Below are 23,920 nucleotides of genomic sequence, written 5' to 3' on the forward strand. Positions count from 1 at the left end.
GCAGGGGGAGCAGGCCCCAGGGTGGGGACGGGGCGGGGCATGCGCGGGGAGGGGGGAGACTGGGGGGGTGCGGGCGGGCACCTGCGGGTGGGGGGGTGCCGCTTGGGGAGGGTGGGGCTGGGTCTTCTGCGGGCGAGGCCCCCAGGCAATTTGCATGAGATGAATGCAGTCCAAAATATAAACAAAAACAAGAGAAGAACCCCGCCCCGCCCGGCGCAGCCGGTGTCCCCGACTCCTCTCCCCTGCTGGATTTTACCCGCCCGGTGGAAAGGGTTCTCCTTCAGTCCTCCCTGGGAGAAGCGATCGCCTCCCAGTGAGAGCTTTACTCTGCTAAAACGATCTTCCCGTGGGAGTCCACCCGTTCATCCAGTTTGGGGCTGGTTTTTCTATTGGGCATTTGAGGCGCCCTTCACCCCTTTGGAAAGTTGACTCTGGGCTGGCAGATGTGCCTGACCCCCTTGGTAGCCTCGTACCTCTGGTCTCCACTTGGCTTTACATAGGGTTCTTCATTTTGAGAGTTTCTTAGCAGGTTGCTGTTGTGACTTGTAAAAGTCAACCGCCTTGGCGGAGTTTACAGATTGACATGGATTTAAGTGGATTGTTCGTCTTCGAAAATGCTGGGTTTGTTTTCTTCTGTGAAGTTGAAAGTTTTTTACATTAAATGAGAAACTAGAAAGAAGTGCTCCCCTCCAGAGAAAAAAAGATATTGACGCGGAAGGTTTTTCTTTTTATGTGTGTTCTTATTTAGGTGATTATCCAAGGGTTTCGAAGTTACAGAGATCAAACAATTGTAGATCCCTTCAGTTCAAAGCATAATGTTATTGGTAAGTGTTCATGGTTTACTGGGTCAGGTTCATGACATACGGAGATGTACATTCTGTCCATCTGTACATAAGCTTAAGGAGACAATAGTTGTCTTTGAATGTCTTTAAGTAGCTTTATATAAGTATGTATGAAATCACTTTGCACTGATGAATTGCTTATTTTGTACATTTAGGATGTCTGAGTAACTCAACCATAAGTTACTCATTTGGGGACTGGTGGCATAGCTCAGTGGGAGGAGTGCTTGCCTTGCATGTGCAAGGCCCTGGGTTAAGTCCTCTAGAAGGGAGAGAAGAGAGCTATTTATTATTTTTTTTTGGGGGGGCGGTCCGGTCGTGGGGCCTGAACTCTTCCCTCAGCTCTTCAGCTCAAGGGTAGCGCTCTACCACTTGAGCCACAGCGCCACTTCCAGCTTTTTTCTTTTTACTTATGTGGTGCTGAGGAATCGAACCCAGGGCCTCTTACATGCAAGGCAAGCGCTCTACCACTGAGCCACCTTCCCAGCCCAAGAACTATTCATTTTTATTTGAGAACTTTTTGTGTGTGTGCACACACATTAGTCTTGGACTTCAACCTTGGGCCTTATGCTGTTAGGCTTTTTAGCTCAAGGCTGACTGACACTATCATTTGAGTCACACCTCTACTTGCAGATTTTTGCTGGTTAATTGGAGATGAGGGTAGTAAGATTCTTTTGGACTTATCTCTCCTGATTGGCTTCTTGATTCTTAGATTTCAGCTTCCTGAGGTGCACCTGGCTGAGGGTATAGTTTTTTGTTGTTGTTGTTTTCCTCTCACCAGTTCTGGGGCTTGAACCCAGGGCCTGGGCACTGTCCCTCAGCTTCTTTTGCTCAAGGCTAGCCCTCTACCACTTGAGCCACAGTGCCACTTCTAGCTTTTTCTGTTTATGTGATACTAAGAAAAGGAACCAAGGGCTTCATATATGCTGGGCAAGCATTTTACCACTAAGCCACATTCCTAGCCCAAGGGTATGTTTTAATAGCTTTCAGTTTATACTGAATGCTATTTATTTTAGCATTTGAACTTGGTATGTCACATCCTTATTTAAGATCATTTTCTTTCTTTTTTTTTTTTTGGTCCGGTCGTGGGGCCTGAACTCTGGGCCTGGGCACTGTCCCTCAGCTCTTCAGCTCAAGGCTAGTGCTCTACCACTTGAGCCACAGCGCCACTTCCGGCTTTTTTCTTTTTGCTTATGTGGTGCTGAGGAATCGAACCCAGGGCCTCGAGCATGCAAGGCAAGCGCTCTACCACTGAGCCACCTTCCCAGCCCCTTAAGATCATTTTCTTTATTCACAGATTAAATTGCCAGATTTTATTTTCCTTATCAATGCCTCCCACGATGAAGCTTGGTTAGAAAAGCATAAACCTTGGAGTATATACCAGAATGTGATCTGTTTGGGCCCTGCTTTCCTAGAAAACAGAACAGGCAGGCTTAGCTGCTAATGATTTAGTGGAAGGTATAGTCTGCAGGCAAGAATGAGGGCAAAGCTGGTCACAGCTTTATGAAGAAGACCTCTGGTTTGTTGTCATGTTGGAATTTTCAGATGGACTTTCGTGCTTTAGGGCAGATAAAGGAATGGAGAGGGAATTGTCTGCTAGAACCTGTCTTCATTGGTCAGAGTTTTACTACATAGAACATTAATTTCTCCATGTTTAGGAATATATTGCTCTGGGGACTAACCCCTGAATTACTCAGTGAGTTAGGTCTTCCTCCAGGACTTCTCAGACTTGAGTGCACCCTGAGAATAGGCTGAAACACAAACATTTTAGAGGCAGCAATACCTGGATTGAGCAGGTGAATTGGTGACACATGAACAGGATACCTCAGTATCCTGCTAGTTGTATATATCTGTATTACATATTATTAAGTGAAACTTGAACCTGGGCCCTGGTGGCTCATGCCTGTAACCCTAGCATACTCAGGAGGCTGAGATCTGAGGATTTGTGCTTCCTTGCCAGCCCAGGCAGGGAATTATGAAACTCTTATCTTGAATTAACTACCAAAAAGTCAGAAGTGGAACTGTGGCTCAGGTGGTAGAGTACTAACCTTGAGCAAAAACTCAAGGACAGCACCCAGACCCTGAGTTCAAAGCTCTAGGACTGGCACCAAAAAAAAAAAAAAAAATTGATAGTATGTTGTTTTTCACTAAATAGATTTTTTTTTTTTTTTGGTTGTGGGGGCTTGAACTCTGGGCCTGGGAGCTGTCCCTCACAAGGTGAGCTCCCGACCTCTTGAGCCACAGTGCCACTTCCAATTTTCTGGTGGTTTATTGGAGATAAGAGTCTCATGGACTGCTTGCTCCAGCTGGTTTTGAACTGTGATCCTCAGCCTCCTGAGTAGGTAGGATTAAACAGTCGTGAGTCATCAGTGCCCAGAGGAATTTTTTTTGTTTTTTTACTGGGATTTGAACTTGCTTGACTGGCCTGTGCCATACTACTTAAGCCACACCTGGAGATTTTTTTTTTTTTGGATCCAGTCGTGGGGCCTGAACTCTGGGCCTGGGCGCTGTCCCTCAGCTCTTCAGCTCAAGGCTAGCGCTCTACCACTTGAGCCACAGCGCCACTTCCAGCTTTTTTCTTTTTACTTATGTGGTGCTGAGGAATCGAACCCAGGGCCTCATGCATGCAAGGCAAGCGCTCTACCACTGAGCCACCTTCCCAGCCCCCACCTGGAGACTTTTTGTTGCCTACTATTGGAAATGGAGTCTTGCAGACTTTTCTACTTGGGCTGGTTTTGAACTACAATCTTTGCAGATCTTAGCTAAGTAGATCGCCAAGATTACTTTTCTGTTTGGAAGATTGAATGAAAAGATATAGGTAAGGTGATTGCCATTAAATATTTAGCTATTATAGGCTCTTGAACTGTAAGCCCCTTTTGTTGTTAGAGCTAACAGAAATGTTTTCTGACATGCTGCTTAATATTTAAAGCCCGGGCAAAATGAATGCTACAGATACCAGGAAGGCAGTGTTACACAATTTTGCTTTTGCATTGACTGCTTTTCCAGGTATATTAGTTGATAGGATAGCCATAATAAGGTTTTGGAGGCTAGAAGTCCATGATCAAAAATACCAGCAGGACTGAGCACTGGTGAAGCTCCTTGCTGGCTAATAGTTCATGTCTTGCTAGGTGCTCATCTGGCCCATAACTTCATGACCATATTTAGCCCTGATTGTCTTCGTAAGGCCCTGACCCACCTCTCCTCTCTTTGGCCCTCTTCACCTTTCCCCCTTCTCTCTGGGGCTTGAACTTAGGGCCTGGGTGCTGTCTCTTAACAGTTTTGCTCCAAGTTGGCACTTTGCGAGAGTTACAGCTCCACTTCCTGCTTTTGGAGGTAAGAGTCTCAGAGACTTTTCTGCCCAGGCTGGCTTTGAACTGCAGTCCTCAGACTTGAGCTTCCTGAGTAGTTAAGAATTACATGTGTGAGCCACCAGTGCCTTTAGAGTAGTATAGCAATTTTAATATAGTTTCAAAGCTAGCCCTCCACTACTTGAGCCACCCCTCTACTCGTGGATCTTTTTTTTTTTTTTTTTCTGGGTAGTGGTTAATCAGAGATAAGCATCTCACTGGTTTTTCTGCCCTGGTTTGCTTTGAATCTTAATTTTCAGATCTCAGCTTCCTCAGTGTCTGGAATTAGAGTCATGAGCCACTATCCCCTGGCTTTTTTTCTTTTTAGACCAGGCTAGCCTCAAACTCAAGCTTTTTTCCTGGGATTTCAAGCATGTACCACCATGCCTAGCTCAGAATAACACTGCTTTTCTTATTTATTCACTATCCTTTAACATTTCTAAATATTGTTTTACTTTATAGGAAATTTAATTTATTTTCCATTACTTAGGAATGTTTATGATTTAAACTATTCACTTAATGATAAATTATGTTTAGCTTTTATTTAGAAATAATTTTCAGCTTTACAGCAAATGTGTCCCAATCAGAACTGCGCTAAGATACTAAACAAACTTCTTAAATCAAAAGATTTGACCCTCTCTACCATCTTTCCTCTCTTTGGGCCTCTGCCACAATGAAAGTTGAACTCTAGTTTTAGCGGGTACAAGATCCACCACAGGCATAGGAGTCACTATGCCAGGACCAATGGGAAGGTTTTCTAATTTCTTAATGCAAAATGCAAGTCAGCCTTCCTTTCCAAGAGGATTCTTCAACAGATAACTGGACTCTTGTCTACAGAAGAAAGCACAAAAAGGGATAGTTGGAAGAAATTCAAAAGAAAAGAACCCAATATGCAGTCAAATTCCAAAGGCCATCACTGGTGCCTCTCTTGATATAATGGCAAAAAGGAATCAAAAACCAGAAGTTAGCTTGAGCAAGAGCAAGCTTTCAGGGCTGCCAGGAAAGCCAAAATGGCTCAGCAAGCATCCAAGAACGCAACAATGGCTGCTGCTAAGGCTCTCACAAAGACTACACCTAAGCAAAAGATTGTGAAGCCTGTGAAAGTTTCTGTTCCCCAAGGTGGTAGAAAGCTCTAGTTTGGGAGTTCAGACTTTGAAATAAAATCTATTTAAAAAAAAAAAAAGATTTGAGCTGGGTGCTGGTAGCCTACACTGTCACACCTGTAATCCAAACTACTCAGGAGGCTGCACTTAAAAGGTGGAGGTTAGAAGCCAACGCAGGCAGAAAAGTCCACTGGGACTTCATCTCCAAAATAACCAGTAAGGCTGGGCTGAACTTGGCTCAAGTGGTAGAGTTCCAGCAGAACAAGTATTAGGTCCTGAGTTCAAGCCCCATACAAGAAAAAAAATAAGAGAATTAATATCTTTTTATTTATAAAATTTCTTATATATGAATTCTAGTGAAAAAATTCAGATTGTCTACACTTTGGCTATTCCATGAATATATGTGACATACATTTATACGTGTACACACATATACATTGTTCAACATGGGAAAATTTGAGCTTAAATTATTAAGCATATTAGAATATTAATATGAGAATTTAATGTTATATATAATTAGAGTAGAATTTTCATCCATTGTTTCTATTATAAATTATCTATGTCATGTAGTTCCTCTTGATTTTAAACTACTGGCGAAGAACAAAAAGTCAAATTGCCATTTAGAAAAATGATTTGAAGTCTACAAAAAGTACACTCATTTGGAGATTATAGATGTTTGCATTATTGGTTTCTTTTTTTTTGTTTGTATTTAACTTCAAATACCAAGGTATTTTGTTAGAGAATTGCAGTTCATGTTTATGTGTATGTTTGATAACTTTAATTGTACTGAGTTTTGTACAAAATAACTTGTTTTTTTTTGTTTTGTTTTCGTTTTTATGAAATTTTATAGTGGGCAGAAATGGATCCGGAAAAAGTAACTTCTTTTATGGTAAGTATTATTATTATTATTTTATGCTGGTCTGGGGCTTGCACTTGGCCTCAATAACTGTCCCCACTGAGGGCTAGCACCCTACTACTTGATCCATAGCTCTACTTCTGGGCTTTTTTGGTGGTTAACTGAAGATGCTCTTAGTATCACAGACTTTCCTCCCATGGCTGGCATTAAACTGCAATCCTCACATCTCAGCCTCCTGAGAAGTTAGGATTATAGGTATGAGCCACCTATATTGGGTAATACTTCTTTTTTTTACATTCTAAATATATTGAGACAGATAGCTTAAGGAAATTTTCTAAACTCGTTAGTTTTCTGAGATTATGTCTGCATAAAATCCAAGAAATACTGTATAAAGATGGAGGTGTTGCGTAATTGGGTTGTAAGACTCAAAAGAGATAGTATGAGGGCTTGTGGGGACTGAGATTGGCTGCTAGAGATTTAACTGGTAGATGATCTGATTGTATAAGTATACCGTCTGCAGTAATCCTGTCAAAATGAGTCCTTGTTTGTACTTACCTCACTGATTCCTGGTACTTCCTAATTCAGTTACTGAACCTGTTTACTTTAGTACTTCCTAATTTTTTGTTATCTGCCTCTTAGGATAAGCCTTTTTGTTTATTTTCCCATAACTCCTTTAAGCTAGCCTGGGGACAGTCTGAACCTCCCGAAATGGAGGTTGGGGAAAGATCTTCAGTTTTTCCTTGTCTGTTGGTTTACCCCTTCCTCATTCCTTGGTGGTATTGTTGCTTATTTAATATAAGCGTGGGAAATTTTTCATTGACCACCCTGGAACCAACGGCCTGGGCACTGTCCATGACTCTGACTTTTTTTTTTTTTTTTGTCGGTCATGGGCCTGAACTCTGGGCCTGGGCACTGTCCCTTAGCTCTAAAGTTCAAGGCTAGCACTTTACCAATTGAGCCACATTGCCACTTCTGGCTTTTTCTGCTTATGTGGTGCTTAGGAATTGAACCTAGGGCCTCATGCATGCAAGGCAAGCACTCTACCACTGAGCCACCTTCCCAGCCTTTTTTTTTCCTTCTCAAGGCTAGTGCTCTACCACTTAAGCTATAGCTCCACTTCCAGCTTTGTGTGTGGGTGTATGGTTTATTGGAGGACTGGGAATGTGGCAGAGTGTTAGAGAGCTTGCCTAATATGCATGAAGCCCTGGGTTTAATTCCCCAGTACCCCATTAGCAGAAAAGGGCAGAAGTGACTCTGGCACAAGTGGTAGAGTGCTAGCCTTGAACACTGATAGCTCAGGGACAGAGCCTAGGCCCTAAGTTCAAGCCCTAGGACTGGCAAGAAAAAAAAAAGTGGGCTGGGAAGGTGGCTCAGTAGTGAAGCGCTTGCCTTGCATGCATGAGGCCCTGGGTTCGATTCCTCAGCACCACATAAGCAAAAAGAAAAAAGCCGGAAGTGGCGCTGTGGCTTAAGTGGTAGAGCCCTAGCCTTAAGCTGAAGAGCTGAGGGACAGCGCCCAGGCCCAGAGTTCAGGCCCCACGACCGGACCCAAAAAATAAAAGTCTCTAGGATTTTCCTGCCCAGGCTGGTTTTGAACTGTGATCCTCAGGTCTCAGCCTTTTTACTTATATTACATGTGTAAGTCACTAATGCCTGACAGAGAATATTTCTTAAACTTGGAAGTGGTATATAAGTATCATAAACATACGTAAATATGGCCAGGCAGTGGTGGCTGACGCCTGTAACCCTAGCTACTCAGGAGGCTGAGATCTAAGGATCTCAGTTCAAAGCCAGTCTGGGCAGGAAAGTCCTTGATACTCTTATCTCCAATTAACTACCAGAAAACTGAAGTGGTGATGTGGCTCAAGTGGTGGAATGCTAGCCTTGAGCCTGAGGGACAGTGCCCAAGCCCAGAGTTCAAGCCCAGGATCAACAAAAAAAAGATCTAAAAAAAGTCTAAATACAATAGAATTGTTAATATATTTTGGAAATAGTTCGTCCTTCTGTTTTACCTTTTAAAACAACATTTTCTAAATCAGGCGTTTTTATGAAGGATTAAAAGCTTGAGATTTAAGTACTTTTGCCAGTTTGAAGATAGTGAGCTTTGAAAATTCTAAAGATAAAAATATGTTGAGGTATGATAGGGTTCTGTCAAATCCTTTGGGGAGTGAAACATTTTAATAGAATTATGCTTTCAGGAATGATCTGAACTCATAGTTGAGTAGTGCTATGAAAAGAGCCTACACAGTGAGAGGAGAGTCCTCTCTTCTGTGCACACAGGAGGCCACCTGGGTGTTCTGTGGTGGTTGCAGTTGGGTAATGACAGGAGCACAGGTTGAAGAGGAACTGTGTGTTTCTGACCCACAGGAGTAAGGACAGTTTGAGGCCTACTCTTCCCAGTTGACTATGAGAAACAGTCTCCATCCCAAGCATATACCTTAATGTGAGACAGTTCCCTTCCTCCACCATGGTCTCATACTCCCACAGGTGTTATGTCTCTTGGGAAGACCAGGATCAAGAGAGCTGAGTAGAGAGGTCCATATTGCCAGGCGCCAGTGGCTCACGCCTGTAATACTAGCTACTCACGAGCCTGAGATCTGAAGATGGTGGTTCAAAGCCAGCCTGGGCAGGAAAGTTTGTGAGATTCTTTATCTCTAATTAACCACCAGAAAGCCAGAAGTGGCATTGTGGCTCAAGTGGTACAGTGCTTGCCTTGATTTGAAGAGCGAGGGACAGGGCCCAGGCCCAGAGTTCAAGCCCCATGACCGACTTAAAAAAAAAAGAGGTCCATGGGGCTGGGAAGGTGGCTCAGTGGTAGAGCGCTTGCCTTGCATGCCTGAGGCCCTGGGTTTGATTCCTCAGCACCACATAAGCAAAAAGAAAAAAGCCGGAAGTGGTGCTGTGGCTCAAGTGGTAGAGTGCTAGCCTTGAGCTGAAGAGCTGAGGGACAGCGACCAGACCCAGAGTTCAGGCCCCATGACCAGACCCCCCCCCAAAAAAAAAAAAAAGAGGTCCATATCTTAGCCTAGTGGTCTGTGCATTTAGGTACTCTGTAGAAGATAAGAATGCCTCTTCACAGAAGGTACAAGTGGTGAAGGCAGTGCAACAGAAGGAGAATTGGAAACATTTCCCTGTATTTATTTCTTTAGCGTTGAGAAGTTATGTCACAGCTCTACACCAGCTGTGGTGTCAGAGGATTGTTTTCAGCTCTGTTAAAATCTTATGGGACCACAGTCAACTGTGTGGTGTGTCCTTGTGGAGTATAAGAGTGTAGTGTTAGCCAGTTAGTGGATACTTTATGAAGAGGTAGGTTTAAGTCTTCTTGTTGCTTCTTGTATGTTGTCTGTTTTTGTTTTGTTTTGTCTTTTTGTTTTTTGGGTCCAGTTGTGGGGCCTGAACTCTGGGCCTGGGTGCTGTCCCTCAGCTCTTCAGCTCAAGGCTAGCGCTCTACCACTTGAGCCAGAGCACCACTTCCGGCTTTTTTTCTTTTTGCTTATGTGGTGCTGAGGAATCAAACCCAGGGCCTCAGGCATGCAAGACAAGCACTCTACCACTTGATCCACCTTCCCAGCCCTTCTTGTATGTTGTCTATGAATGTATTTTGATAAAAAAACTTCTTAAAATATTTGTCATATAATTTCTTCCCCAATTTGTCTAAGTGGAAAATTGTCCTCCATTTTGTCAATAACATAATTTATAAGCAGTGTTTATTGTCTGATATACTATAGTCTGTTCTACTAAGACACGAAAATTTATGTCATGAATCCTCTCAGACTGAGCTAATAGTTACGTTCTTTTATTCTAGCCATCCAGTTTGTCCTCAGTGATGAGTTTAGTCATCTTCGTCCAGAGCAGCGACTGGCTTTGTTGCACGTGAGTGAGACATAACTGCTATATATGTTTAAAAATGCATTTTCAACTTATGTTCAAGTCTTTACACAGTCTTACCTCTTTTTTTAAATAGTTATTATAAAGGTGATGTACAGAGGGGTTACAGTTACATAAGTCAGGTAGAGAGTGAATTTCTTTTTTGGACAGTGTCACTCCTTCCTTGCTCTCTTCCAGTTTTTCCCTGCTGTCCCCACCAGTCTTATCTCTTGACAGTGTGTATACTCTGTCATGAAACTTAGCTCACCTATCAGTGCCAGAGAAAAGCCTAATTTTTGTATGATGGTTAATAGAAAGTTGCAGAATTTGCTTATAGATGGATAGGTCTTCCACACAAATTGCTTTTATTTTGAGACAAGGTCTTCTAAGCTAGCTTAGAACTCTTAACTCAGGCTGACCTTAAACTCAAGGTCCTTTTGCCTCCTTCCTACTGCTGGCTAACAGGCGTGAGCCTCCACTGTCAGCTATATCTAAACTTCAAAGGATGTAAACTGGCAAGGTTTGTTGAGGAGAAAGAAGAGTTCAGATTGTGGGTTAGGAACTTTAAGATGCTCAGCTCTAAGGGTGTAGAGAAATAACACTGCAAACAAAATAAAACCTTTATTTCTATTTAGGTTGTTTTCTGGTATGCAAACTAGTATATAGTGTATATCCTGCTGGGGATGTAGTTCAGTAGTAGAGTGCTTGCTGGCATGTGTGAGATCCAAGGTGCCATCCAGGACTAGAAACAAAACAAAAGTGTTTAACAAACTGAGTAGTTCATTAGTATAAAAAATTAGAATAGGTTATAGAAAACACTACAGCTTATTTTATGATTAAGGCCAAGTAGTGCAATACTTTAATATGTCTTACCACTGTTTCTTACAGGAAATTGTTTTAACTTATTTTTTCCTTTTTTATTTTTTTATTTTTTAAATTTATTTTATCTTACTTTTTTTGTCGGTCGTGGGGCTTGAACTCTGGCCCTGGCGCTGTCCCTCAGCTCTTCACCTCAAGGCTAGAGCTCTGCTGCTTGAGCCACAGCACCACTTCCGGCTTTTTCTATTTATGTGGTGCTGAGGAATTGAACCCAGGGCTTCTTGCATGCTAGGCAAGCACTCTACCACTAAGCCGCATTCGCAGCCCTGTGTTTGTTTTTATTGCTGTGACAGAATACATGACACAACTTAAAGGTTGAATGATTTTGTACTAGTTTCAGAAATTTCTGTCTACAGTTCCTGGCTCTCTTGCTTCTGGGTCTGTGGTGAGGCAAAACAGGATGGTAGCAGGAGCATGTGGCAGGCAGAGGCAGATAGGAAGCAGAGACGGATGAGAGAGGGCCCTCAGAGATAGGGCTGCAGCCATCCTACTTCCAGCTAGAATTGCCCAGCATAGCACCAGCGGCTGGGGATCAGACCTTCAGTACTTGAGCCTTTGGGGGACTTTTCATGGTCAAGCCATAGCAATAATCTAACGTTGACATCTCTGTTGCTCTTAGTTTTTTATTCAGAATTAAAGACATTTACTTGAGTTTTGTTTTCCTGATCTAATGTTTGATAATTTGCCAGGAGAGGGATATAGTCTAAGCTGATAAAAATTTTCTCCATTCATTAGGCTTGTGACCATGTATTAGGCTTTAAAAAAGTGTTTGATGTATGTGAAAATACAATGTAAATGACAGATTTCCCATTTTTTCTCATTTCAGGAGGGTACTGGTCCTCGTGTTATTTCTGCTTTTGTGGAAATTATTTTTGATAATTCAGACAACCGGTTGCCAGTAAGTAACTGTTATCTTTTCAGTAATAATTTTGAGAATTTTGATATAGGTAATTTAAAGAACTATATAATTTTATTGTTGTTATTAAAGTGTTGTACAGAGAAGGGTTACCGTTTCATAAGTCAGATAATGAAGGTTTTTTTTTTTTTTTTTTGCCAGTCCTGGCGCTTGAACTTAGGGCCTGGGCACTGTCCCTGAGTCTCTGCACTCAAGGCTGGTGCTCTACCACTTTGAGCCACAGTGCCACTTCTGGTTTTCTGGTGGTTAATTGGAGATAAGAGTCTCACAAACTTACCTGCCTGGCTGGTTTCGAGCCACAATCTTCAGATTTCAGCCTCCTGAGTAGCTCGGATTACAGGGGTAAGCCACAGGTGCCTGGCTTTATGAGTGCATTTCTTTTGAGACAATGTCACCCCTTCCTTCGCTTTCCTTTTGTTTTCCCCTCTTGTCCCTGCCCACAAGTTGCATAGTTCATCTTCCACATAATGTGTACTAAGAACCATGCCTGCATTTGTTCATCCTCCTCTTATTTCTGCAGCTCCCCCAAAGAACAAACAAAACTAAACAATACAAAACAGAAACACTATCATCACCACCACCAACAACAAAAATTCTACTTCTGTTTCCACTGGGTGGCTCACGGCTGGGTCATGCCTATAAACAGAGCTACTCAGGAGGATCTGAGGATAATGGTTCAAAGCCAACCTTGGCAGGGAAGTACGTGAGACTCTTATCTCCAGTAAGCCACTAGAAAACCAGAAGTGGGGTCTGGGAAGGTGGCTCAGTGGTAGAGCGCTTGCCTTGCATGCCTGAGGCCCTGGGTTCGATTCCTCAGCACCACATAAGCAAAAAGAAAAAAGCCAGAAGTGGCGCTGTGGCTCAAGTGGTAGAGCGCTAGCCTTGAGCTGAAGAGCTGAGGGACAGCACCCAGGCCCAGAGTTCAGGCCCCACGACCGGACCCAAAAAAAAAAAAGAAGAAGAAAAGAAAACTGGAAGTGGCACTGTGGCTCAAGCCGTAGAGTGCTCGCCTTGAGTTGAAGAGCACAGACAGTACCCAAGTCCAGAGTGCAAGCCCCATGACTGACAAAAAAAAATTGCATTTCTAGAATTAGTTGATGAATTTATTTTTATCAGTATCTCTCTGAGCATGGCTTACCTCACTTACCATAATTTGTTCTAGGTCCATCCATTTCTCTGCAAATGGCATAATCTTTTTCTTTTTTTTTTCTTTTTTCTGTTTTTTTTTTTTTCTGGTTATGAGGCTTGAACTCTGGGCTAGGTGCTGTCCCTCAGCTTTTCAGCTCAAAGCTAGCCTTCTATCACTTGAACCACAGCGCCACTTCTGGTTTGCTGGTCGTTTTATTGGAGATAACAATCTCACTGACTTTCCTGTCCAGGCTGGCTTTGAACCGTGTCCTTCTCAGATCTCAGCCTTCTGAGTAGCTAGGATTACAGGCATGAGCCACAGTCACTCTGGCAACATTATCTTTTTCTAATGGATGGGTAAAGTTCCATTGTGTATAAGTATCACTTTTTTGGGGGGGAGGTCCAGTTGTGGGGCCCGAACTCTAGGCCTGGACACTGTCCCTCAGTTCTTCAGCTCAAGGCTAGCGCTCTACAACTTGAGCCACAGCGCCACTTCCGGCTTTTTTCTTTGTGCTTATGTGGTGCTGAGGAATCGAACCCAGGACCTCATGCATGCAAGGCAAGTGCTCTACCACTAAGCCACCTTCCCAGCCCCAAGTATCACATATTTTTTATTTACTCTTATAAGGCACCTGGCTATTTATAATTGGGCTATTGTGAATAGTGTAGCAATGAACATGGATGTGCAATTGTCTTTACAATATCCTGACTTGTAATGTTCTGGGTACAGCTCAAGAGTGGTATACCTGGGTCATATGGAAAATCTATGTTTAGTTTTTTGAGGAACCTCCAAACTGCCATCCAGTATGGTTGTATTAGTTTACATTCCATGTAAAAGTTGTAATTAATGAGCATCCTGGTAAGTAACAAATGGGATTATATAAGCTGTCATGAGTGTTTATATATCATCTTTGTTGAGATAATTGGCATTTTAAATAGTCATGGTCAAAGACTTTACAATGAATTCTTATCTGAAAAATATTATTAAATTAACTATTAAATGAACTTTAGGCTTTCATTTTTTTTCTCAGATTGATAAAGAGGAGGTTTCACTTCGGAGAGTTATTGGTGCCAAAAAAGATCAATATTTCTTAGATAAGAAGATGGTCACGTAAGCATTTGTCTTTACATTTACACTTTTCTCATATGAGGTATATTTGCCTCTTAATCAAGAAATCAGTATATAGAATGTAAGTAAGAAGTCAGAGAGGTGTCTGATGACAAGTGGTCTTAGGACTTTTTGTTGGTTCTGGGGCTGGAACTCTGGGCTTGGGCGCTGTCCCTCAGCTCTTCAGCCAAGGCGAGAGCTCTACCACTTGAGCCACTTCTGGTTTTCTAGTGGTTTATTGGAGATAAGAGTTTCACGAACTGTGATCCTCAGATCTCAGCTTCCTGAGTGGCTAGGATTACAGGCGTGAGCCACCAGTGCCTGGCTTTTTTTTTTTTTTTTTAAACTTAGGGCCTGAGTGCTGTCCCTGAGCTCTTGCTTAAGGCTAGCTCTCTTCCACTTTGAGCCACAGCTCCACTTCCAATTTTCTGATGGTTAATTAGAGGAATGAGTCTCATGGACTTCAGATCTCAGCCTTCTGAGTAGCTAGGATTTTAAGGCGTGAGCCACCAGTGCCTAGCATGACTAGTCTTTATTTCCTAATACTGTTTAATTCAGAAGCTAGGTATTCTTCATTAGTAAGCATTTCAAATTGTTTATCTGAAGATTATTTCAATGTTTATCAACAGGAAAAATGATGTGATGAACCTCCTTGAAAGTGCTGGTTTTTCACGAAGCAATCCTTACTATATTGTTAAACAAGGAAAGGTAAAACAATTATATGTCTTTTTTTAAATAAAATTTTTTTCTAATTATATTCTTCCATTGAATTTAGTTTATTGGTTCTAATTGTTAAGCTGGAACAAAAATAAGTGATGCTTGTTAAGTTGAACGGTCCCCTTGTGTAGTACTACCAACGCATATTTAAGCATACTGCTTTTTTTTTCATTCCTTAACATGTATTGTTCAAAAAAAATAAAGGGGAGGAGGGAGTTTCAGACATCATTCAAGATAACTATTTCATGGTATAAAAAGACATATTCTCAAACTATAATAATGCATACTACTTTTTTAAAATTTTTTGTCGGTCGTGGGGCTTGAACTCTGGGCCTAGGCTTTTGTCCCTAAGCTCTTCAGCTCAAGGCGAAAGCTCTACCACTTGAGCCACTGTGCCACTTCCAGTTTTCTAGTGGTTTATTGGAGATAAGCGTCTCATGGACTTTACTGCCTGGGCTGGCTTTGAACCGTGATCCTCAAATCTCAGCCTCCTGAATAGCTAGGATTACAGGAGTGATCCTTTAGTACCTGGCTCTTGTTACTGTAACTTAAAAAATCATGTCAGTAAGGGCTATTTGTCTTAACATACTTTTTCAACAGTGGAACTTATCATTTAAATTGTACTGTGTGACTGTGAAAAAATTACTGTACTCTTGTTTATAAGATGGTATTTATTATTCATGAAAGAGACTGGCGAATGTTTTTATTTGGTAAGTTCCATTTAAATAAAAAAGAGAAATGTTGATAAATGTTATTGACTAAGTCAACCTGCTATAAAAACTTAGTATATGAACCCTATGTATTAAAAATCATTCAGGGCTTAGGGTGTAGTTCACTGGGAGAATAGGTACTTAACATGCAGTAGGCCCTGGGTTTGAGTCCCAGCACTACAAAAATAGAAAATGAAAACCCCTTTAGTGTACAGGGCATGGTGATGCATACCTGTAATCTTAGTATACAGGACATGGAGACATGAGGATCTTAAGGGTTCCAGACCAGCATGGCCCCTCTTCCTCAGAGTGGTGACCAAGTGGCTTATGCCTGCAATCCTAGGTACTCAGAAGGCCGAGATCTATGGATCAAGGTACAAAGCCAGCCTAGGCAAGAAAATTCGTGAGACTCTTACCTCCAATTAACCACCAAAAACCTACAAGTGGTGCTGTGGCTCAAGTGGCAGAGCATTATCCTTGAGCTAAAAGCTCAGGGCCAGTGCCCAGGCTCCGTGTTCAAGATCCAGGACTGATGTGTGTGCTCACACACGTACACAAAATAGGCGCTCCCCCCCCTCCCCAAATCATTTTTTAATAACAATTTCTTGATTGTACAAGAGAAGTTTTGTGCTATTTCCATACATGCATACAATGTATCCCATCACCCCCAGATAGTTAATAGTTCCAGAGCAGTTTGCAGCTATGAAATGATTATTTTTCTAAAAATTTTAGATCAACCAGATGGCAACAGCACCTGATTCTCAGAGACTTAAGCTATTAAGAGAAGTGGCTGGTACCAGAGTGTATGATGAAAGGAAAGAAGAAAGCATCTCCTTAATGAAAGAAACAGGTAAAATAATTGTGGTACTGCCCTTCTTGTTGCCAAAAAAAAAAAGATGTTCTTAGAAATATGTCATACAAGCCGGGTGCTGGTGGCTCACGCCTGTAATCCTAGCTACTCAGGAGGCTGAGATCTGAGGATCACGGTTCAAAGCCAGCCCGGGCAGGAGAGACCGTGAGACTCCTATCTCCAATAAACTACCAGAAAACCGGAAGTGGCGCTGTAGCCTAGAGCTGAAGAGCTGAGGGACAGTGCCCAGGCCCAGAGTTCAAGCCCCATGACCGACAAAAAAAAAAAAAAAAAGAAATATGTCATACAAGATTTTGTACTGAAAAGAGAGAAAATTAGTATGAGGCACTTTTAAGTTTTGAGATTTCCAGTAATTCATCTCTTTGGGGCTTTTGTAAGCCAACTGCTTTTGATTCTAGCTTACTCATCTGATTAGGACAGCAGATTTGGGTGCATTGCTCTCCCTTCCAGACTGGAGTAATAGTTGGTATTAGGTTTTAAATTGTTCAGAAACAAGAAGATGTGAAACTTTGAACTTGGGAGTCTTAGCTAGGACACTGATTATGAAAATTCTACTTTGCTTTTCAAGTGCTCTGTTGTATCATGGCTTAGATTGAAATAGTCCTAGGTTCACAAAATAATAAACCGACATCATGACTTCTTGATCTTTCTGGCCCAGAGCTTCCTGTCTGTAAAGTTAGGTTGTGTAGATTGTAACAGTGAGAAGAGAAGTGTAGTTGGTGTCAACTGTATGGTAGCTGGAGATAACGCCATCAGTAAGAGAACTGAGAATTAGTGGCACAAGTGAAGTTAGTTTTGGGGGGTTGTTTTTAATGTTGTGGGAAGGAACATTGACTTTTAAAAAGGAAGCTTAAAAGGAGGCCCTCACAGTACATGTAATAGTAGTAATCAATAATACTATGTGCAGATTAGTGCTTTGATGCTTCTCCTGAAAAAGCCTCTTAATTGCCACTGCAATATCTTAGATTTGGTTACCACATGATACCAAAGATACTGTAGTTCTTTGTGTGCCTCTGCAACTTGTTACTGGGGCTTGAACTCTGGGCCTTTGCTTGTTTGGCTTTTTTTGCTTACGGCTGACACTCTGCCATTTGAACCAAACTTTTATTTTGGCTTCTTTGGTGGTTAATTGGAGAAAAGCCTCAGATTTGTCTGTCCAAGCTGGCTTTGACCTGAATCCTCAGCTCTCAGTCTCCTGAGTATGTAGGAATACAAATGTGAGCCACTAGTGCCTGGCAATGCTATAGTTCTTAAGAGTAATTTTAATTCATGGTGTATTTGAGAAATGATCTTACATGAAAATTTTATCTAACTCCTCTAACTTTCCTGTTTGTGTTTTGTTTTTAAAGAGGGCAAGCGGGAAAAAATCAATGAGCTGTTAAAGTACATTGAAGAGAGATTACATACTTTAGAGGAAGAAAAGGAAGAACTTGCTCAGTATCAGAAATGGGATAAAATGAGACGAGCCCTGGAGTATACTATTTATAATCAGGAACTTAATGAAACCCGTGCTAAACTTGATGAGGTAAAATACTTGAAACAACCACTTAAGTCAGCATTTTACTGTGTAGCCTAGGCTGTCAAGCTGGGCTAAAACTCAAGATCCTCCTGTCTCTGCCTCCACATTGGAGTTACAGGTTGTATCACCACTCCTGGCTAAAAACTTACAAATTTATCAGTCACCAGTTTTCTTCAGAAGGAAAATGCCTACCGCCATATTGTCCTTGTTCTAGTTGTATCTGCAGTGTAGTGAGATGAAGGTAAACCAGCTGAGAGGAAAGAGGAAACTCCCTTTAAAAGCTCCCTTTATGAGTTTTCTTACAGGCATTTTAGAGTGTAAATTAACATTGCTGACATTTTGCATGAAAATTTGTTTTTAGGCATTTTTTGTTTTTTGGGTCGGTCGTGAACTGTGGGCCTGGGTGCTGTCCTTCAGCTCTTCAGCTCAAGGCCAGCACTCTACTGCTTGAGCCATAGCACCACTTCCAGTTTTCTAGTGGTTTATTGGAGATAAGAGTCTCTCGGACTTTGCTGCCCAGGCTGGCTTTGAACTGTGATCCTCAGATCTCAGCCTCTCTCTTGAGTAGCTAGGATGACAGGCATGAGCTGCCGGTGCCCGGCTGTTTAGGAATTTTTTTTTGGCAGCCCTGAGGTTTGTACTCAGGCCACATTGTGCATGCCAGGCATGTGTTTGTCACAGCTTAGATAATCCCTGAAGAATTAAAAGAAGACATCAGGGGATGTTTTTTTGGTTTTGTTTCGTTTTTTGTTTTTTTGGGGGTCTGGTCATAGGGCCTGAACTCTGGGCCTGGGCACTGTCCTTCAGCGCTTCAGCTCAAGGCTAGCGCTCTACCACTTGAGCCACAGTGCCACTTCCAGCTTTTTTCTTTTTGCTTATGTGGTGCTGAGGAATCGAACCCAGGGCCTCAGGCATGCAAGGCAAGTGCTCTACCACTGAGCCACCTTCCCAGCCCCTTTTGTTTTTTACTTTGGTTGTACCAGGGTTTTAGGCCTGGGCTGGTAATTTTCCTGGTTTCTACCTCTGGAGTAGCTAGGATTACTGGTGTGTTACACCAGGTCTGACATTGTAAAATACAGTGAATGGTTGCCATTGGTTTGCTTTAACTGTTAGAAGAAATTTTACTTACTCTATTGTTGAAAAAAAAAAAAGATTAAAAAATGAGTTTGAAGTGATAGCTTTTTTTCCCCCATCCAGCTTTCTGCTAAGCGAGAAACTAGCGGAGAAAAATCCAGACAATTAAGAGATGCCCAGCAAGATGCAAGAGATAAAATGGAGGTAAGACTGGAAATAAGGCTCAGGTTTATTTACATTTTTGACTATAGTAAATGCTTTTGTACTTGAATTATTACCACAAGAGGGAGTCAGAGATTCAGAACTGGGAAGATAAAGTCATACTAAAAGCTTAAGTGAAAGAGAAGAGAATTAATGGTATCACCCTTCTGCCAGGGGACCTCTGATTGTGTGTGACTCATTTTCTGTCTGATCCTTTGTAAATAGGACATTGAGCGCCAAGTTAGAGAATTGAAAACAAAAATTTCAGCTATGAAAGAAGAAAAGGAACAGCTCAGTGCTGAAAGACAAGAACAAATTAAGCAGAGGACTAAGTTGGAGCTTAAAGCCAAGGATTTACAAGATGAATTGGCAGGCAATAGTGAACAACGGGTAAGTTCAGATGCTAAAAATGACAGTGTTGAAGTGAGAGCTGTAGAAGAGGCCTTTCTCTGACCCTGTGCATGCTCGGGTTTCTTTATAAAAGCTTAGCCATGTTAATTTTCAGTGCAGTAGCAACTTTAACCTCCTTATTTTTGGTTTATTTTTTTGTCGGTCATGGGGCTTGAACTCAGGGCTTGGGCGCTGTCCCTGGGCTCTTCAGCTCAAAGCGAACCCTCTACTGCTTGAACTACAGTACCACATCTGGTTTTCGAATGGTTTATTGGAGATAAGAGTCTCACGGACTTTCCTGCCGGGGCTGGCTTTGAACTGCGATCCTCAGATCTCAGCCTCCTGAGTAGCTAGGATTACAGGCGTGAGCCACCAGCACCCGGTTTAACCTCCAAGAAATAGTTTTATGCTATAGTGTTGTTTTTCTAATGGGTTACTTTGAGAAAACTTTATTTTTTGCTGTGCTAGGTTCTTTTTTTTTGTTGGTTGTAGAGCCTGGGTACACTGTCCCCTTGAGCTTTTTCATTCAGGGCCAGTGCCCTACCATGTTAAGCCATACCACTTCTGAATTTTTGGTGATTAATTGGAGATCAGAGCCTTGTAGTCTTCCCTGGTTGAGCTGGCTTAGAACCGTGACCCTCAAATCTCAGCCTCCTGAGTAGCTAGGATTCCAGGCATGAGCCACCAGCACCTGGTTTGTCTGCTGGGTTCTTTTTTTTGGGGGGGGGGTCCAGTCGTGGGGCCTGAACTCTGGGCCTGGGCACTGTCCCTCAGCTCTTCAGCTCAAGGCTAGCGCTCTACCACGTGAGCTACAGCGCCACTTCCGGTTTTCTGGTGGTTTATTGGAGATAGGAGTCTCACGGTCTCTCCTGCCCGGGCTGGCTTGGAACCTCGATCCTCAGATCTCAGCCTCCTGAGTAGCTAGGATTATAGGCGTGAGCCACCAGCGCCCGGCAGTCATGTGGTTTTGTACACACTGCCTACATTACTACTACTAGAAAGCTCTTGACATTTTTTTCACATTAAATTGTAGACATAGAATCTGTATAGTTTGGGCTTACCAGTGTTCACTGATTTCAGCTCATAGGCTAGGTACTGTCCCAGAGCTGTTTTGTTCAAGGCTAGCTCTCTAGTACTTGAGCCACATCTTCACTTCAGCTTTCTGGTGGTTAATTAGAGAGATAGGAGTCTCACAGTCTTTACTGCCCAGGATCCTCAGGTATCAGCTTCTTGAGTAGGATTACAGGTGTGAGCTCCTGGCACCCAGTTTACATTGTATTTTTTCCATTGCATATTCAGTGAGTGCTTTGCTCTGAGCCACATTCCCAGCTCTTGTTATTATACCACTTTACATTTGTTTCATTCTTTGCCCATTTTTTCCCCAAAGGTTTTCCCCCCTTCACTGTTCTACAGAAATGTTATATAATCTGGACAATGATATTCATATAAGTATCTTAATTTGTATCTTTAGAATGTATAAAGTATAGTTGGAGCAGATTTGAAGGTATTTTTGTAATTACATATTAAAATGGTTTCTATGTACAGTTGATGCTGTTTGCAATTGTTATTTTCTTTCTTTCTTTCTTTTTGGGGGGCGGGGGTCCGGTCGTGGGGCCTGAACTCTGGGCCTGGGCGCTGTTCCTCAGCTCTTCAGCTCAAGGCAAGCGTTCTACCACTTGAGCCACAGCGCCACTTCCAGCTTTTTTCTTTTTGCTTATGTGGTGCTGAGGAATCGAACCCTGGGCCTCATGCGTGCAAGGCAAGCGCTCTACCACTGAGCCACCTTCCCAGCCCCGCAATTGTTATTTTCAATGCATTTTTCCCCCTCTTTACTCTAGGTTGGCTCAAGCTACCCAGGAAAGAACAGACCTTTATGCAAAGCAGGGTCGAGGAAGCCAGTTTACATCAAAAGAAGAAAGGGATAAGTGGATAAAGAAGGAGCTCAAGTCTTTAGATCAAGCTATTAATGACAAGAAGAGACAGATTGCTGCTATACATAAGGATTTGGAGGACACTGAGGCAAATAAAGAGAAAAATCTGGAGCAGTATAATGTAAGAACTTTTTTTTTTTGTCGGTCGTGGGGCTTGAAATCTGGGCTTGTGTGCTGTCCCTGTGCTCTTCAGCTCAAGGTGAGCGCTCTACCGCTTGAGCCACAGCGCTACTTCCAGTTTTCTAGTGGTTTATTGGAGATAAGAGTCTCACAGACTTTCCTGCTCGGGCTGGCTTTGAACCGCAATCCTCAGATCTCAGCCACCGGCACCTGGCTTTTTTTTTTTTTTTCTTGGTTGGTCGGGGCTTGACCTCTGGGCCTGGGCGCTGTCCTTGAGCTCTTCAACTCAAGGCGAGTGCTCTACCACTTGAGCTACAGCGCCACTTCCGGTTTTCTGGTGGTTTATTGGAGATAGGAGTCTCACGGTCTCTCCTGCCCGGGCTGGCTTTGAACTGCGATCCTCAGCTCTCAGCCTCCTGAGTAGCTAGGATTACAGGCGTGAGCCACCAGCGCCTGGCACCTCTGACTTTTTGATGGCTATTTGGAGATAAGAGTCTCATGGACATTTTTTCCGAAGCTGGCTTCAAACTTTGATCCTCAGATCTCAGCCTCTTGAATAGAGGATTACAGGCATGAGCCACTGGTGCCTGGCTGCTGTTATTATTGTTGTTACTGTTATTATTATTTACTGCTACTCCTATTATGTTATTTGCTATTGTGATACATAGTCTCATTATGTTGGCCTGGAACTCATAATCTTACCACCTCAGCCTCCTGAGTGCTGGGGCTTCAGGCTTGTACTACCGCTCGTGCTTGCCACCCGTGTTATTAACAGAATACTTTCAATTTTCAGACGCATCTTTAACATTAGCATAGTGTTAGATGTAAGTGGCTTATTTCAAGAGGATGATTTGTTTGTTGGAGAGTGTGTTAAAGTCTCTGGCTTATATTTAAATATATGGCATAATGTGCTTTGTGTTTATTTGAGGTAAGATCTTATGGAGCCCAGGCTGGCTGGCTGGGGTAGGGCTCACAATTTTGTCTCCGCTTCCCAAGAACTAGGATTACAGGCATGAGCCTCCAAGCCCAGCAGATGCACTCATTCCTTAACCAGCTGGAGTAATCTTACTATTTGTCATTGAACAATTTATAGGCCATCCTAAATGGAATAGACAGCATAAACAAAGTGCTGGACCACTTTCGTCGAAAAGGAATAAACCAGCACGTTCAGAACGGCTATCATGGCATTGTGATGAACAACTTTGAATGTGAGCCCGCCTTCTACACGTGTGTAGAGGTTACTGCTGGGAACAGGTGAGATGGGTTGCTTGATTTGATTATAGGGTTTTAAGGGGAAAGAGGGAGTAAGAATAATCTTTAAAACAAAAACGCAGCTTTTTGTAGTTGAGAACAATTTATCATCTTTAATCTTCAGTTCTACATTTAATTTTTTAATTAAGGAATTAGATACTAAGTATTACTAATTGTAGAAACTAGAATTTTACAGCTCTAAACAGAGAGATGTAATTTATTTTTTATTTTATTTTTGTCAGTCGTGGGGCTTGAACTCTTGGCCTGGGTGCTGTCCCTGAGCTCTTCAGCTTAAGTCAAGTGCTCTACCACTTGAGCCACAGCACCACTTCCAGTTTCTGGTGATTAATTGGAGATAAGAGCCTCATGGACTTTCCTTCCTAGCTGGCTTTGAACTGCAGTCCTCAGATCTCAGCCTCCAGAGTAGCTAGACTATAGGCATAAACTACTAGCACCCAGCTGATTGGGTTATTTTTTAGATGGATTCTTAATTTTGGCCCCTCTTGTTTGAACCATGATCTTGTGTATGTTTTTTGCCATAATTGGGACCAGGTGTATGCCACTGCATACAGCTATTAGTTGTAATAAGATCTTGAGAAGATTACCCGGGTTACCCTGGAACTGTTATCCTTTCAAACCCTACTTCCTTCTGATTACAGGTGTGAGTGTGTAGCCAGGATAATATATGGGACTGACTGTGCCTTGTTGCTATTGGACTTTTCTAGGGCTTTTTTTTTTTTTCATTCAAATTGGATTTTACAGGAAAAATGTGAGTTTGAAGTTTACTTACAACACTAGTGATAAAGATGTTTTCTGTTTCTGTTTATCCATAGGTTATTTTATCACATTGTTGATTCAGATGAAGTCAGTACAAAGATTTTAATGGAGTTTAATAAGATGAATCTTCCTGGAGAGGTCACTTTTCTGCCTCTTAACAAGTTAGACGTCAGGGACACTGCTTATCCTGAAACCAATGTGAGTCAGTGTGTATTAAGATCTACCTTTTTGAAATTACTTCTTGTCATAGTATTTACTTAATTCATGCTAGTGCCCAGGCATTATATATTGGGATTCACTGGCCTGTAAGGTAAAC

The 23,920-nt window shown here is 42.2% G+C and overlaps 1 protein-coding gene and 1 pseudogene across 1 annotated transcript in view; both read left to right on the forward strand.

Moving 5' to 3' along the window:
* Positions 1–23,920, forward strand: part of Smc3 (structural maintenance of chromosomes 3) — a 70,064-nt gene that overhangs the window by 817 nt on the left and 45,327 nt on the right. The window contains exons 2-15 of the mRNA XM_013017602.1: positions 749–824; positions 6,140–6,178; positions 9,951–10,018; positions 11,718–11,789; positions 13,967–14,046; positions 14,673–14,751; positions 16,203–16,320; positions 17,691–17,866; positions 19,058–19,138; positions 19,361–19,525; positions 20,613–20,617; positions 21,364–21,785; positions 22,668–22,830; positions 23,661–23,802. Coding sequence (XP_012873056.1) covers positions 749–824; positions 6,140–6,178; positions 9,951–10,018; positions 11,718–11,789; positions 13,967–14,046; positions 14,673–14,751; positions 16,203–16,320; positions 17,691–17,866; positions 19,058–19,138; positions 19,361–19,525; positions 20,613–20,617; positions 21,364–21,785; positions 22,668–22,830; positions 23,661–23,802 — 1,686 coding nt within the window. The remainder of the gene's footprint in view (positions 1–748; positions 825–6,139; positions 6,179–9,950; positions 10,019–11,717; positions 11,790–13,966; positions 14,047–14,672; positions 14,752–16,202; positions 16,321–17,690; positions 17,867–19,057; positions 19,139–19,360; positions 19,526–20,612; positions 20,618–21,363; positions 21,786–22,667; positions 22,831–23,660; positions 23,803–23,920) is intronic.
* LOC105986572 lies at positions 4,860–5,322 on the forward strand (annotated as a pseudogene).

This window comes from Dipodomys ordii, unplaced genomic scaffold, assembly GCF_000151885.1.
Source record: "Dipodomys ordii isolate 6190 unplaced genomic scaffold, Dord_2.0 Scaffold36, whole genome shotgun sequence".
In the NCBI taxonomy this organism is placed as follows: domain Eukaryota; kingdom Metazoa; phylum Chordata; class Mammalia; order Rodentia; family Heteromyidae; genus Dipodomys; species Dipodomys ordii.